We start from the raw sequence: 12,890 nt of genomic DNA, 5'->3' as shown, positions 1-12,890 counted from the left end.
GAGATAGAAGAGGGATAAGGGAGAGAGAAAATGGAGATAGGAGAGAGAGAGGGTTGAGAGAGATCAAAGAGAGAGAGAAAGGTTAAGGAGAGAGATTGGAGAGAGGGGTATTAGAGATCAGATCGGATAAAGATTGGATAGGGAGGGTAAGGAGACAGGAGAGAGATTGGAGAGAGAGGAACTGGAGATAGGAAAGAGATTGGAGAGGGAGTGTAAGGAGAGAGGAGAAAGATTGGAGAGAGAGGTTCTGGAGATAGTTCAGAGAGAGAGGGTAAGGAGAGAGATTGGGGAAAGACGGTAATGAGAGAAGAGAGTGATTGGAGAGAGACGGTAAGGAGAATGATTGGAGAGAGAGGTACTGGAGAAAGGAGAGATTTCAGAGAGAGAGGGCAAGGAGAGAGATTGGAGAGAGAGGTATTGGAGATAGAAGAGAGATTGGAGAGGGAGGGTAAGGAGAGAGGAGAGAGAGGTACTGGAGATAGGAAAGAGATCAAAGATGGAGGGTAAAGAGAGAGGAGAGAGATTGGAGAGAGAGGTATTGGAGATAGGAGAGAGATCCGAGAGGGAGGGTGAGGAGATAGGAGACAGAGGTACTGGAGAAAGGAGAGATTTCAGAGGGAGAGGGTAAGGAGAGAGATTGGAGAGAGAGGTACTGGAGAAAGGAGAGATTTCAGAGGGAGAGGGCAAGGAGAGAGATTGGAGAGAGAGGTACTGGAGAAAGGAGAGATTTCAGAGGGAGAGGGCAAGGAGAGAGATTGGAGAGAGAGGTATTGGAGATAGGAGAGAGATTGGAGAGGGAGGGTAAGGAGAGAGGAGAGAGAGGTACTGGAGATAGGAAAGAGATCAAAGGTGGAGGGTAAAGAGAGAGGAGAGAGATTGGAGAGAGAGGTATTGGAGATAGGAGAGAGATCCGAGAGGGAGGGTGAGGAGATAGGAGACAGAGGTACTGGAGAAAGGAGAGATTTCAGAGGGAGAGAGCAAGGAGAGAGATTGGAGAGAGAGGTATTGGAGATAGGAGAGAGATCAGAGGGAGAGGGTAAGGAGAGAGATTGGAGAGAGAGGTACTGGAGAAAGGAGAGATTTCAGAGGGAGAGAGCAAGGAGAGAGATTGGAGAGAGGGGTACTGGACAAAGGAGAGAGTTCAGAGGGAGAGGGCAAGGAGAGAGATTGGAGAGAGAGGTACTGGAGAAAGGAGAGATTTCAGAGGGAGAGAGCAAGGAGAGAGATTGGAAAGAGATCAGAGAGAGAGGAGTAAAGGAGGAAAGAGTTAGGACAGGGGGCAGGAGACAGGGAACTAGAGAGATGAAAAAATAAAGAAATAATTTGTAGACAGACAGACAGACAGACAGACAGACAGAGAGAACGAGGCAATTAAGAGAGAGGAGGGGAATGAGAGAGATATCAAGAGAATGGAGTGAGAAAAGACACAAAAACAGAAACAAAAAGGCAGGAAAGATACAGTCACTTATACAGAGAGAAAAGAAGAGTAAATGGTGGATTTCTATGGAGAGGTAAGGAGAGCGGGGAATGTGCTTGTCAGTGGTTCATATTTTATAGGTAGTTATGAGTTGTTTTATGTTCAGTGCTCTGTAACATTATAATTTGCATATACATTGGAAAAGGCATAGACTGACAAATCTGACTGTAGCACACCATGGACCAGCTGTTGCCGGCAATTAGACAATCGTTTGGTCAAATCCTCAAGATATCTTATTGCAAGGTACTTTTTCATCATAAAAAATGTTCATAAAAAAAACACAAATGACAGTGTTTACAGGGTATACACAATAAAAAAACAGACATGTTAAACACAATGAATAAAATACTGATTTAACCTCTCAGGAACCAGGAGAGGCCAGTGCAATAGGTTACCCAGAATCCCAGCGGTCAGGGGGTTAAGTGGACCTGCCATTCTTGGGATGTAGGCTGTTGGGTCAGAGAATAGTCCTCGGGTCACTTTCCATCACGGACCTGGTGGAAAAAACCAGTGCCAGACACGGGTTTTAGGGACTGAGTAAGCTACATGTGGCTGTATTATTATCAGAATGCAAGCTAAGTGTCACTAGTACTACCACAAGTCAGCTGTAGGGGTCAGCATTTCCTCCTAGTCACGTTTACCCCACATTTTTTTTTGTTCAACCATGTGGTGCTTTAAGGGCAATCTGTTACAACTCACAAAGCAACATGCCTGTGTGGGAAAGCTTCTATAAAAGCTGTCATTCTTTGTTTCATGCTAGTTCCAGGATATGGAAGAAGCTGCATGACTTGAGGGTGGCAGCTTCAATCTGAGGCTTCTTTCACAGGTGTTATGCTTGGTGGCAGATCACATGAATGAAAATGGTGTCTGTAAATATTCCAAGAGTGAATAAAAACATTGAGGTGTTTGGCTTTCAGAGCTCAATGTTTCCACTAACCAATGGTTTTATTAAAGACGGTATTGTAAGTTGTGTCATTTGCTAGTTTCAGCCCACAACATGGCTTCCTCCGCTGCAACACCAAATCGGTTTGACGACACATTTCGGCATTTGGGCGAGTCAAATTTCCAGTTAAAATATTTAATTTGGCAAGTTTTACAATGTTATTGCAAAGCTTCCAAAACTGTTTGTGACATGGGCGTCCGCAGAACTTTTATCAGGGGGGGCATCATTAAGGTCACCCATACTCCGCCCCTTTTTGCCCCCACAGATCCCCCTTTAGAGCAGGCAAGGCCAGGGTCCATGGATCCCCTTTAGAGCAGGGTCCCCATAGATCCCCCTTTAGAGCAGGCCAGGCCAGGGTCCCCCATAGATCCCTCCTTTAAAGCAGGCCAGGGTCCCCATAGATCCCTCTTTAGTCCTACCTTTTCACCTATACTGTATTCCCCATGCTACCAGGTTTTCCTGCACCACCCGGTACTCCAGGCACTCCCTGCAAAGAATATATATATATTTAGCCAATATAACCCCCTTTAGAGCAGGCCAGGATCCCCATAGATCCCCTTTAGAGCAGGCCATGGTTTCCCCTTTAGAGCAGATCAGGCCAGGGTCCCCCATAGATCTCCCCTTTAAAGCAGACCAGGGTCCCCATAGATCCCTCTTTAGTCCTACCTTTTCACCTATATTCCCCATGCTACCAGGCTTTCCTGCACCACCAGGCACTCCAGGCACTCCCTGCGAAGAATATATATATATATATATATATATATATATATACATATATATATATATACATATATATACATATATACATATATATATATATATATATATATATATATATATATATATATATATATATATATATATATATATAGCCAATATAACCCCCTTTGGAGCAGGCCAGGATCCCCATAGATCCCCTTTAGAGCAGGCCATGCCCCCCCCTTTAGAGCAGATCAGGCCAGGGTCCCCCATAGATCCCCTTTAGAGCAGGGTAACCATAGATCCCCCTTTAGAGCAGGCCAGGCCAGGGTCCTCATAGAACCCCCTTTAGAGCAGGCCAGGGTCCCCCCATAGATCGATCCACTTTTAGAGCATGGTCCCCATAGATTTCCCTCTTAGAGCAGGCCAGGAAATTTCCAGGGGGGGCAATTGCCCCCACTTGCGGACGCCCATGGTTTGTGATTTAAAGGGATTGTAGACCTCCAGATGAATTTATATTTACTATAGGCTACTTTTCAGTTAACTACCCAAATTATACATTTCCTTCTGGCTGTGTTGTCAAGCAGAATTAGGCTTGTGAAATATTCGTAAAGTACATCTGTACTAAGATAAACATGTAGGCTACCATTTCTGACCTCCATTTAAAAATTCTAGTTATCTGGCAGTCCCTGGCTTCAATACTTTGAGTCACTGACCCTAAATGAATGCCCAGTGGTCTAATTCAGAGATAGGCTGGAACGATTGATTTGCATACTGGACTGCAAATAGAACTGAAGCTGCCAGAGCAGCACGGAAGCCAGGCATCTAGCATTTTTAGAAGGAGAGGATAGCAGTCCCAGCCTACATACTCCCTTGTACCATGTCACTTTAAATAATTTGAACCTGATTGCTGTTTGAGAAGCTTTGGACTACTGCAAGTTGCATCCCAAATAAACCTTTAAAAACCTAATTTAAAGGACTTGTGCAGACTCTTCTTTGGCTTTTGCTACATTCATATTTCTTTCTAAAATCCTCCTGTGCTTTTTAGGTCTTTACACCATCATTTTGATGTTCGAGCCAAAGTAGGGCCACTTTCTGAATTCATCTGCATAGAAAGCACAGGGGAGCCATTGATCTCCCAGACGCAAAAACACAGAAGAAAGCAGACAAAACAAAGCGATATATTTAGTAAAAGCTTAGAGAAGGGTATGTCCAAGTCCCCTGAAGATAGAGTCTTCCTTCAGTCTGCTGCAATGGTATGTGTTCATTAATCTGCATGCTTGCCGTGACCTCCTCAGACCTCCACACAACCCTGTATTACAGAGAAAATCTGCACCTGGCACTCAGCAGTACACTGAGTTGGAGCTGTATGTGCCCAGCACTAACACCCATCTGCCACCATGGGCACCAGCTGCTCGGGCACACTGCAGGCTCGCTTTAGCCAGTGATACAGGGGCTATAGTACATGGCAGAACTGGCGTCGGAGAGAGCAGATATCAGACTGCTCTCCTCGCAGGCCATAGTCCTAGCGGACCCCAGCTTGGACATCGGCAAGTGGTACCCTTGGACAGCCACTTGAGTCCTGCTCATATTCAAATACTGGTCAAACTCGTTGCGGTCAACATCCCCCCACAGCTCAGATGGGTTCAGGTGCTCCATGGGGTCCAACTGGTGAGCTTCGGGCGGTGGGGAAAGTTGGCCAAGGGTGGCGCAGCCTAGAGGCCCGCCCTGGGGGGTGTAGAAGAAAGCAGAGGACGGTGGAGTCCTAAGAATGTTGCCCATCTGGGTGGGTGAGGGAGAGTATGGTATGGAGAGCTCCCTGAGCACCTTCTCCTGTCCGAAGTTGATGCCAGGCTGGTAGGATCGAAAGGACACGGGCTCACCGTCTTCCTGCATGTGAGGGGGAAAGAACACAGGTTCCCTCTGCTCCAAGACATCCAAAGGAGACATCTCCGGGGTGGGAAGCCCATAGGTTTCCAGTTCACCAGAAGCCAGTGGCTGCAGTTCTCGAAAATGGGTGAGATTGGTCTGTGGGTGACCCCTGGTGTAGCCCTCGTTTCTCAAAATGGAGCTGGCGTCTGCTCTCTTCATTTTCTTGGCCTGCTTCTTCCTGCGCGGGCGATACTTGTAGTTGGGGTGGTCCTGGAGGTGCTGGACACGCAGCCGCTCCGCTTCCTCCACAAAGGGGCGCTTGTCCCCAACGCTCAGGTTCTTCCAGGACTGACCTGTCGGAGAAACAACACAACATCACACACTGCCTTGAAAAAAGCAAAATATCAAAATCCATATAGGCGACGTCATAAGTGTGACCAATACATGCACATGCCCATTGTACGTGAAGGTTTATTTATCCTCTCGTAGGAAATTAGCTTTTCAAAAAGATCTTTAGTACAATGGCAATTAGTAGTGATCGACCGATATCATTTTTTTAGTGCCGATACCGATATTTTGGTCATCGGATATCGGTATCGGCCAATATTTTCAGACATTTAAAACATTTTTATTTTTTTTTTATTTTTCCCAGGTACTATTGTGGAAGGATCTGGGGGTCTAAAAGACCCCAAACCTCTCCTCTGCACTTAAAAGCATTCAAAATGCCAAGATTGGCTGTTTTGAATGCTCACATTTTTTTTATTTTGCCGCTGAGTACCTGGAAGTGATGTCATGACATCACTTCGGGGTTTTTACATGGAGACCCGATCAGAGCCGAATGCGGCTTTGATCGCGTCTTCTCTTCGGCAGCCATACAGGTAGGATGCCCGGGTCTCCCGGTGGGACGGGAGACCCGGGCGAGCCACGGAAGGCTTGTAATGAGAGCCGAGCGGCTTCTCAGCCACATCGGTTGTCATTACAAGACGGCCGACTGTCGGCTACGGACGCCTGTATCGGGGTGATGCCTCTAGCTGCAGGCATCACTCCGGTACAGCACTTTCCAAAATAATGGCAATATCGGTAACCTCCGAGGCAGATTCCGATATATTGGGGAAAGTCCAAAAAAGAGGCTCTGAGGAAGAGGCACGGCCTCGAAACGCATCAGCCCTCTGCTTCCAGTGAGATGTCGGACCTCTGCTATGAGGCGGCTTTATGGAATTGATGTGCCTGAATTTCACGAATGTTTGTGAGTAGCTGATTTTGATTTTGATTTAATAAACTCGCTGAGGATAATGCGCTAGGCTGGTGTGCCCTTTCTTTGTTTTGTATCTACAATATTGGGGAAAGTGCATATTGGCCCCTGATATATTGGCATTGCCGATAATCGGTCGATCCCTAGCAAACAGCAAAAAAAAAATAAAAAATTAAAATTGCATTTTTATTGGTAAAAATCTAGTGCCAGAATCGCTTTAACGAAATGTCACATTTTTTTTTTTTAGGATTACCAATCAGCTCAAAATCATATGTACAATGCTAGGATGAATTGCAGCAACCTCTAACAATTCATAATTTTTCCTTGACTTTGCTACATTTAAAAATCAGATTGCTTTTGGTTACATAGCGTTACACATCCTTTGCATTTCCTTCCAAATAATAAACCTTTACAAGAATGCAAAACAAGGACAACCTATTCCTTTCATTTAAATTTGAATGTTCACATGCCCTGCTGTTTAGCGTGACAGATCATGTTATAAACACATTGGGGTTGATTTAATAAGACTAGTGAGTGCAAAATCTGGTGCAGCTCTGCATGGTAGCCAATCAGCTTCTAACTTCAGCTTGTTCAATTAAGCTTTGTCAAAAAAATCTGGAAGCTGATTGGTTCCTATGCAGAGCTGCACCAGATTTTGGAAGCTGATTGGTTCCCATGCAGAGCTGCGCCAGATTTTGGAAGCTGATTGGTTCCTATGCAGAGCTGCACCAGATTTTGGAAGCTGATTGGTTCCTATGCAGAGCTGCACCAGATTTTGGAAGCTGATTGGTTTCTATGCAGAGCTGCACCAGATTTTGGAAGCTGATTGGTTTCTATGCAGAGCTGCGCCAGATTTTGGAAGCTGATTGGTTCCTATGCAGAGCTGCACCAGATTTTGGAAGCTGATTGGTTTCTATACAGAGCTGCACCAGATTTTGCACTCTCCAGTTTTAGAAAATCTCCCCCATTGTGTCACTGGAGACCTATATCAAATATTTAAAACTATTTTTTATGCTAATTAAAGGGCCTTGTATTTCAATTTTTGGTGGGCACTATATCTGTTTCCAACTCTCATGATGGGACCTCTAATGCTGATATTTCACCGGGGATCCAGTGATTCAGCTAACCGGGATCTACCAAAAAACAAACACAAAACCATGGAAGGATGATTTAACTAAATAGATTTATAAAAAAAAAAGGAATTAATTTATTGAAAATGCAGCTTCATTTTTTAGGCGTGCACTGAGAGTATTATGCTGGCCATACACTATACGAAAAATCGCTCAAACGTATCTTAGAAAAACGAACACTCGGCCATGAGAGCAAACGATCGTGCCATCATGAAATGACTGATAAATTGTTCAATGGACATAAATGAATCATTTTTTTTGCTAGTTTTTTCACATATACCTAGTGCAAACAATTTGGATGAGAAACACATTAACCTTTCAATTTATCATTCGTTTGGCAGAAAATTTCCAAACTTGTCCTTTTTTTTTTTTGTTTTTTTTTTTACTAAAACTGGAGCACCCAGAATCTGGTGCAGCTGTGCATAGTATCCAGCCAATCAGCTTCAGCTTGTTCTATTAAGCTTTGACAATAAAACCTGGAAGCTGATTGGTTTCTGTGCACAGCTGCACCAGATTTTGCACTCTCCAGTCTTAGTAAATCTCCCTCAGTGTGAGGTGCAGGTAACCTATAACATACCAGAAACTTAGAAGTTAATTTACTAAAGGGAAATAGACTGTGCAGTTTGCAAGTACAGTCGCACTCTGCAAGTGCAATTGCTCCGAAGCTTAAAAAATTAGGTAAAGCTGCATTTTGTAAAGAATACCCAATCATGTGCAAGGAAAAAAAAAAAAACATTTTTGCTTGCAAATGATTGGATGATGGAAAGTAGCAAAGCTCCACGGAGGTTAATTTACTAAAAGCAAATAAACTGTGCACTTTGTAAGTACAGTCGCACTCTGCAAGTGCAATTGCTCCAGAGCTTATAAAATGAAGTAAAGCTTAATTTTGAAAATAATACCCAATCATGTGCAAGGAAAAAAATAAAATAAAAAAAAAAACATTTTTGCTTGCACATGATTGGATGATGGAAAGCAGTAGAGCTGCCCCTCATTTACTAAGTACTGGAGAAATCACTCTTGCAGAGTGCAACTCCACTTTGCAAAGTGCACAGTCTATTTGCCTTTAGTAAATCAACCCCCACGGAGGTTAATTTACTAAAAGCAAATAAACTGTACACTTTGTAAGTACAGTCACACTCTGCAAGTGCAATTGCTCCAGAGCTTAAAGAATTAGGTAAAGCTTCATTTTGTAAAGAATACCCAATCATGTGCAAGGAAAAAAAAAATTGTTGCTTGCAAATGATTGGATGATGGAAAGTAGCAGAGTTCCCCTTCATTTACTAAGTTCCGGAGCAATTGCTCTTGCAGAGTGCAACTCCACTTTGCAAAGTGCACAGTCTATTTGCCTTCAGTAAATCAACCCCACAGAGTTTAATTTACTAAAAGCAAATAAACTGTGCACTTTGTAAGTACAGTCACACTCTGCAAGTGCAGTTGCTCCAGAGTTTAGTAAATGAGGGGGAGCTCTGCTGACTTCCATCATCCAATTATGTGCAAGCAAAAATGCTGGGGTTTTTTGGGGACATTTTCCTTGCATGTGATTGGGTATTCCTTGTATGTGATTGGGTATTCCTTGCAAAATGAAGCTTCCCTCATTTGCTAAGCTCTGAAGTAACTGAACTTGCGTAGTGCACAGTCTATTTTCCTTTAGTAAATGAACCCCTATATAAACTTCAACATGATTTTATCTAGGATGTGCTGCAAACAGAAAGCATCATTAAAGAGTACCTGTCTCATAGAAAAAAGAGCCTAGACATGTAGCGGTTCACTAATTAAAGTGTTGGTCCGCCTAAATCTTATATTTTAGTTAAAGGTGGAATCTGGGTGGCTGCATCATCTATTGGCTAATTACATATTTTATATATCTCCTTCTTGTCCACCTTAGCATTTCTAGCTCCTCCTTTGCTCTCATAGCAAAGATCTTTAGTACAATGGCCATTAGCAAAAAAAAAATTTTTAGGATTACCAATCAGCTCAAAGTCATATGTACAATGCTAGGATGAATTGCAGCAACCTCTAACAACCCATCATTTTTCCTTGCATGTGATTGGGTATTCCTTACATGTGATTGAGTATTCCCTGTATGTGATTGAGTATTCCTTGTATCTGATTGAGTGTTCCTTGTATGTGATTGAGTATTCCTTGCATGTGATTGAGTATTCCTTGCATGTGATTGACTATTCCTTGTATGTGATTGACTATTCCTTGTATGTGATTGAGTATTCCTTGCATGTGATTGACCCTTCCTTGTATGTGATTGAGCGTTCCTTGCATGTGATTGAGTATTCCTTGTATGTGATTGACTATTCCTTGCATGTGATTGAGTATTCCTTGTATGTGATTGAGTATTCCTTGTATGTGATTGACTATTCCTTGCATGTGATTGAGTGTTTCTTGCATGTGATTGACTATTCCTTGTATGTGATTGACTATTCCTTGTATGTGATTGATTATTCCTTACATGTGATTGACTATTCCTTGCATGTGATTGAGTATTCCTTACATGTGATTGACTATTCCTTGTATGTGATTGAGTGTTTCTTGCATGTGATTGACTATTCCTTGTATGTGATTGATTATTCCTTGTATGTGATTGATTATTCCTTACATGTGATTGACTATTCCTTGCATGTGATTGAGTGTTCCTTACATGTGATTGACTATTCCTTGCATGTGATTGGGTATTCCTTACATGTGATTGAGTATTCCTTACATGTGATTGACTATTCCTTGCATGTGATTGACTATTCCTTACATGTGATTGAGTATTCCTTACATGTGATTGAGTATTCCTTGCATGTGATTGAGTATTCCTTGCATGTGATTGAATATTCCTTACATGTGATTAAGTATTCCTTGCATGTGATTGAGTATTCCTTGTATGTGATTGAGTATTCCTTGCATGTGATTGAGTTACTCTGGAGCAACTGAACTTGCATAGTGCACAGTCTATTTTCCTTTAGTAAATTAACCCCTATATAAACTTCAACATGATTTCATCTAGGACGTGCTGCAAACAGAAAGCATCATTAAAGAGTATCTGTCTCATAGAAAGAAGAGCCTAGACATGTAGCGGTTCACTAATTAAAGTGTTGGTTCATCTAAATCTTATATTTTAATTAAAGGTGGTTGCATCGTCTATTGGCTAATTACATATTTTACATATCTCGTTCCTGTCCACCTTTGCATTTCTAGCTCCTCCTTTTGCTTTCTCTGTAATATAAATTAAATTAAAAAAAAACCCATCAGGGACAGAGGGAATCCCCCATCAGGGACGGAGCGAATCCCCCATCAGGGACGGAGCGAATCCCCCATCAGGGACGGAGGGAATCCCCCATAATGGGCACTGCGGGAACTCTCACTAACGGGGTCCCAGCAAAACAGAGACTATCAGGTGACGGTGACACCGAAATTTATGGTGGATAAATCCGCAAAAATAAATAAAAGACATTTTTTTACATTTTTATATTACAATGTCATGCTTTGCAGCTGCTGTTAAGATTTTAAGTGAAGTTTAAGAGGAGCCAAAACCACCGATTTTCACTGCCGATTAGTCAGCAATAGCAGCGTGAATCTACAATTTCACAGCCCACTCTACTAAACAGGGATCCCGCTTCCCATGCAACATTTTTATTCAAGTGGAATCACACACAATTTATTCAAATCCCTTTAATTTTTTTTTTCCACTGAATTATATTTTAATAAGTTAAGCATCCTCCACTCAGCTAAGACCCAAATTACCAATGCGAAACTTTTACAACCCAAACCGTTCTCTTTACAATCACGATTTTGCTACCGTTTCCGAAAAAAAGGCGTCTGACCCTCGCCATCAGACAAGCCAGTCATCTCACCTAGCATCTTGCTCAGTACGGCATTGTGCAGGTCCGGGTTCTGCTGCGCCAGTCTCTTTCGCTCGTCTTTGGCCCAGACCATGAACGCGTTCATGGGGCGCCGGATTCGAGGTTCTCCAGGCTTGTCCTCCGAGTGGCTGTATCCATAGCCGGGTGAGGGGCTCGGCGCTGGGCTGTCTGGAACTGGTGGGGAGCTGGGGGCGTGACCGGGTTCAGGGGCTGCGGGCGGAGGGGGTACCCATGAACCGGCACCTCGTTGGCCCAGAGTAGTCTCCTCTGTGCAGTAACTTGGCTCAGATCTATGCATTCCAGCTGGGCACCTCTTGTGGGCAAAAGTGGGCACACAGAATGTGTAAATCCAGGGGGGGGGGGGGGCAGTGATCCGTGTACTCCTCTGGAAAGAGTAGCTGCCAACTCTATCTATCTATCTATCTATCTATCTATCTATCTATCTATCTATCTATCTATCTATCTATCTATCTGCACAATCTTTGCCCTGCCTCTGTTGCTTGGTGTCACCGTCTATTCTGTCATTCAGAATCCAGCTGTTTGGGTTGCTCGGAATAATAGGGACCAAATATAGAAACTTGTCACCAATCAGCTGCAGGGTGGGAGGAGGCAAACCCTGGAGGGGGCAGAGGAGGCTGCACCGGTGAAATACACCAGAGAGCTGGTCGGTTTTCTATGCTGTCATTAAGTAGTTAACCCCTTAAAGCAGACATGTTCAGCTGGTGGGATTTTTCATGCCCCTTGCCTGTGGCACTTCGCTACCCAAAATAATTTATTTTCTTTGCACCAATAAAATGTTCCTCGACTCAGTAAGGTTCATGCACGCTGCTGCTCCTAAACTGACGTTTTTTGGGGGGCTTTGGGCGCATAAGCCCCTGATCTCCCCTCAATAAAAGCCTTCGAGATTGATTTACTAAAGGCAAATAGACTGTGCACTTCTGCAACTCTGCAAGGGCAGTTGCTCCAGAGCTTAGCAAACGAGGTAAAGCTTCACTTTGCAAAAAAATAGCCAATCATGTGCAACGAAAAAAAAAAAGTTTTTTTTTGCTTGCATGTGATTGGATAATGGAAGTCAGAACAGTTTCTGCTCATTTACTAAGCTCTGGAGCAGCTACTCTTGCAGAGTGCAGCTGCACTTTGCAAAGTGCACAGTCTATTTGCCTTTAGTAAATCAACTACACAGAGGTTAATTTACTAAAAGCAAATAAACTGTGCACTTTGTAAGTGCACAGTTCATTGACAGTTCGCACTGCAATATGCCAACTGATCTGGGGGGTGTCGTTAACTCTGTATTGACACCCCCAGCGATTCGCATATGGCAGAGTGGCAACTGCCTGCGAGTTGAATGCGATGCAGGAACCCGCAGTGGATTTGCAGGGTTCCCGCATCGCATATGTGTGAACCGGTACTAAATGAGGCGAAGCTTCACTTTGCAAAGAATACCACAATCACATGCAAAAAAACAAAAACCAAAAAACAGCATTTTTCCTTGCAGATGATTGGATGATGGAAGTCAATAGAGGTTCCCCTAGTTTTCTAAACTCTGGAGCAACTGCACTTGCAAAGTGCACAGACTATGCGGTGGATTTACTAAAGACAATTAGAATGAGCACTTTGCAAGGGCAGTTGCTCCAGAGCTTAGCAAACGAGGTAAAGC

General features: G+C 43.3%; 1 protein-coding gene across 1 annotated transcript; it reads right to left on the bottom strand.

Moving 5' to 3' along the window:
- Nucleotides 1-4,016: 4,016 nt before the first annotated feature.
- SOX18 (SRY-box transcription factor 18) lies at nucleotides 4,017-11,759 on the bottom strand. Its single transcript, XM_082271542.1, has 2 exons — nucleotides 11,225-11,759; nucleotides 4,017-5,344 (listed from the first exon to the last, which is right to left on the bottom strand). Exons 1-2 carry the CDS (start codon nucleotides 11,529-11,531, stop codon nucleotides 4,557-4,559), a joined length of 1,095 nt encoding a protein of 364 aa, XP_082127668.1. The 5' UTR covers nucleotides 11,532-11,759; the 3' UTR covers nucleotides 4,017-4,556.
- Nucleotides 11,760-12,890: the final 1,131 nt, after the last annotated feature.

The sequence above is a fragment of the Pelophylax lessonae genome (assembly GCF_965119305.1).
Source record: "Pelophylax lessonae genome assembly, chromosome: 11".
Lineage (NCBI taxonomy): Eukaryota > Metazoa > Chordata > Amphibia > Anura > Ranidae > Pelophylax > Pelophylax lessonae.
This window is presented reverse-complemented; position numbering and strand designations above follow the sequence as displayed.

Coding starts and splice junctions, on each gene's coding strand:
- SOX18 (XM_082271542.1), bottom strand. CDS start 11,531: ATGCATAGATCTGAGCCAAGTTACTGCACAGAGGAGACTACTCTGGGC. Junction 5,345..11,224: donor CGTACTGAGCAAGATGCTAG/GTGAGATGACTG, acceptor TTTCTCCGACAG/GTCAGTCCTGGAAGAACCTG.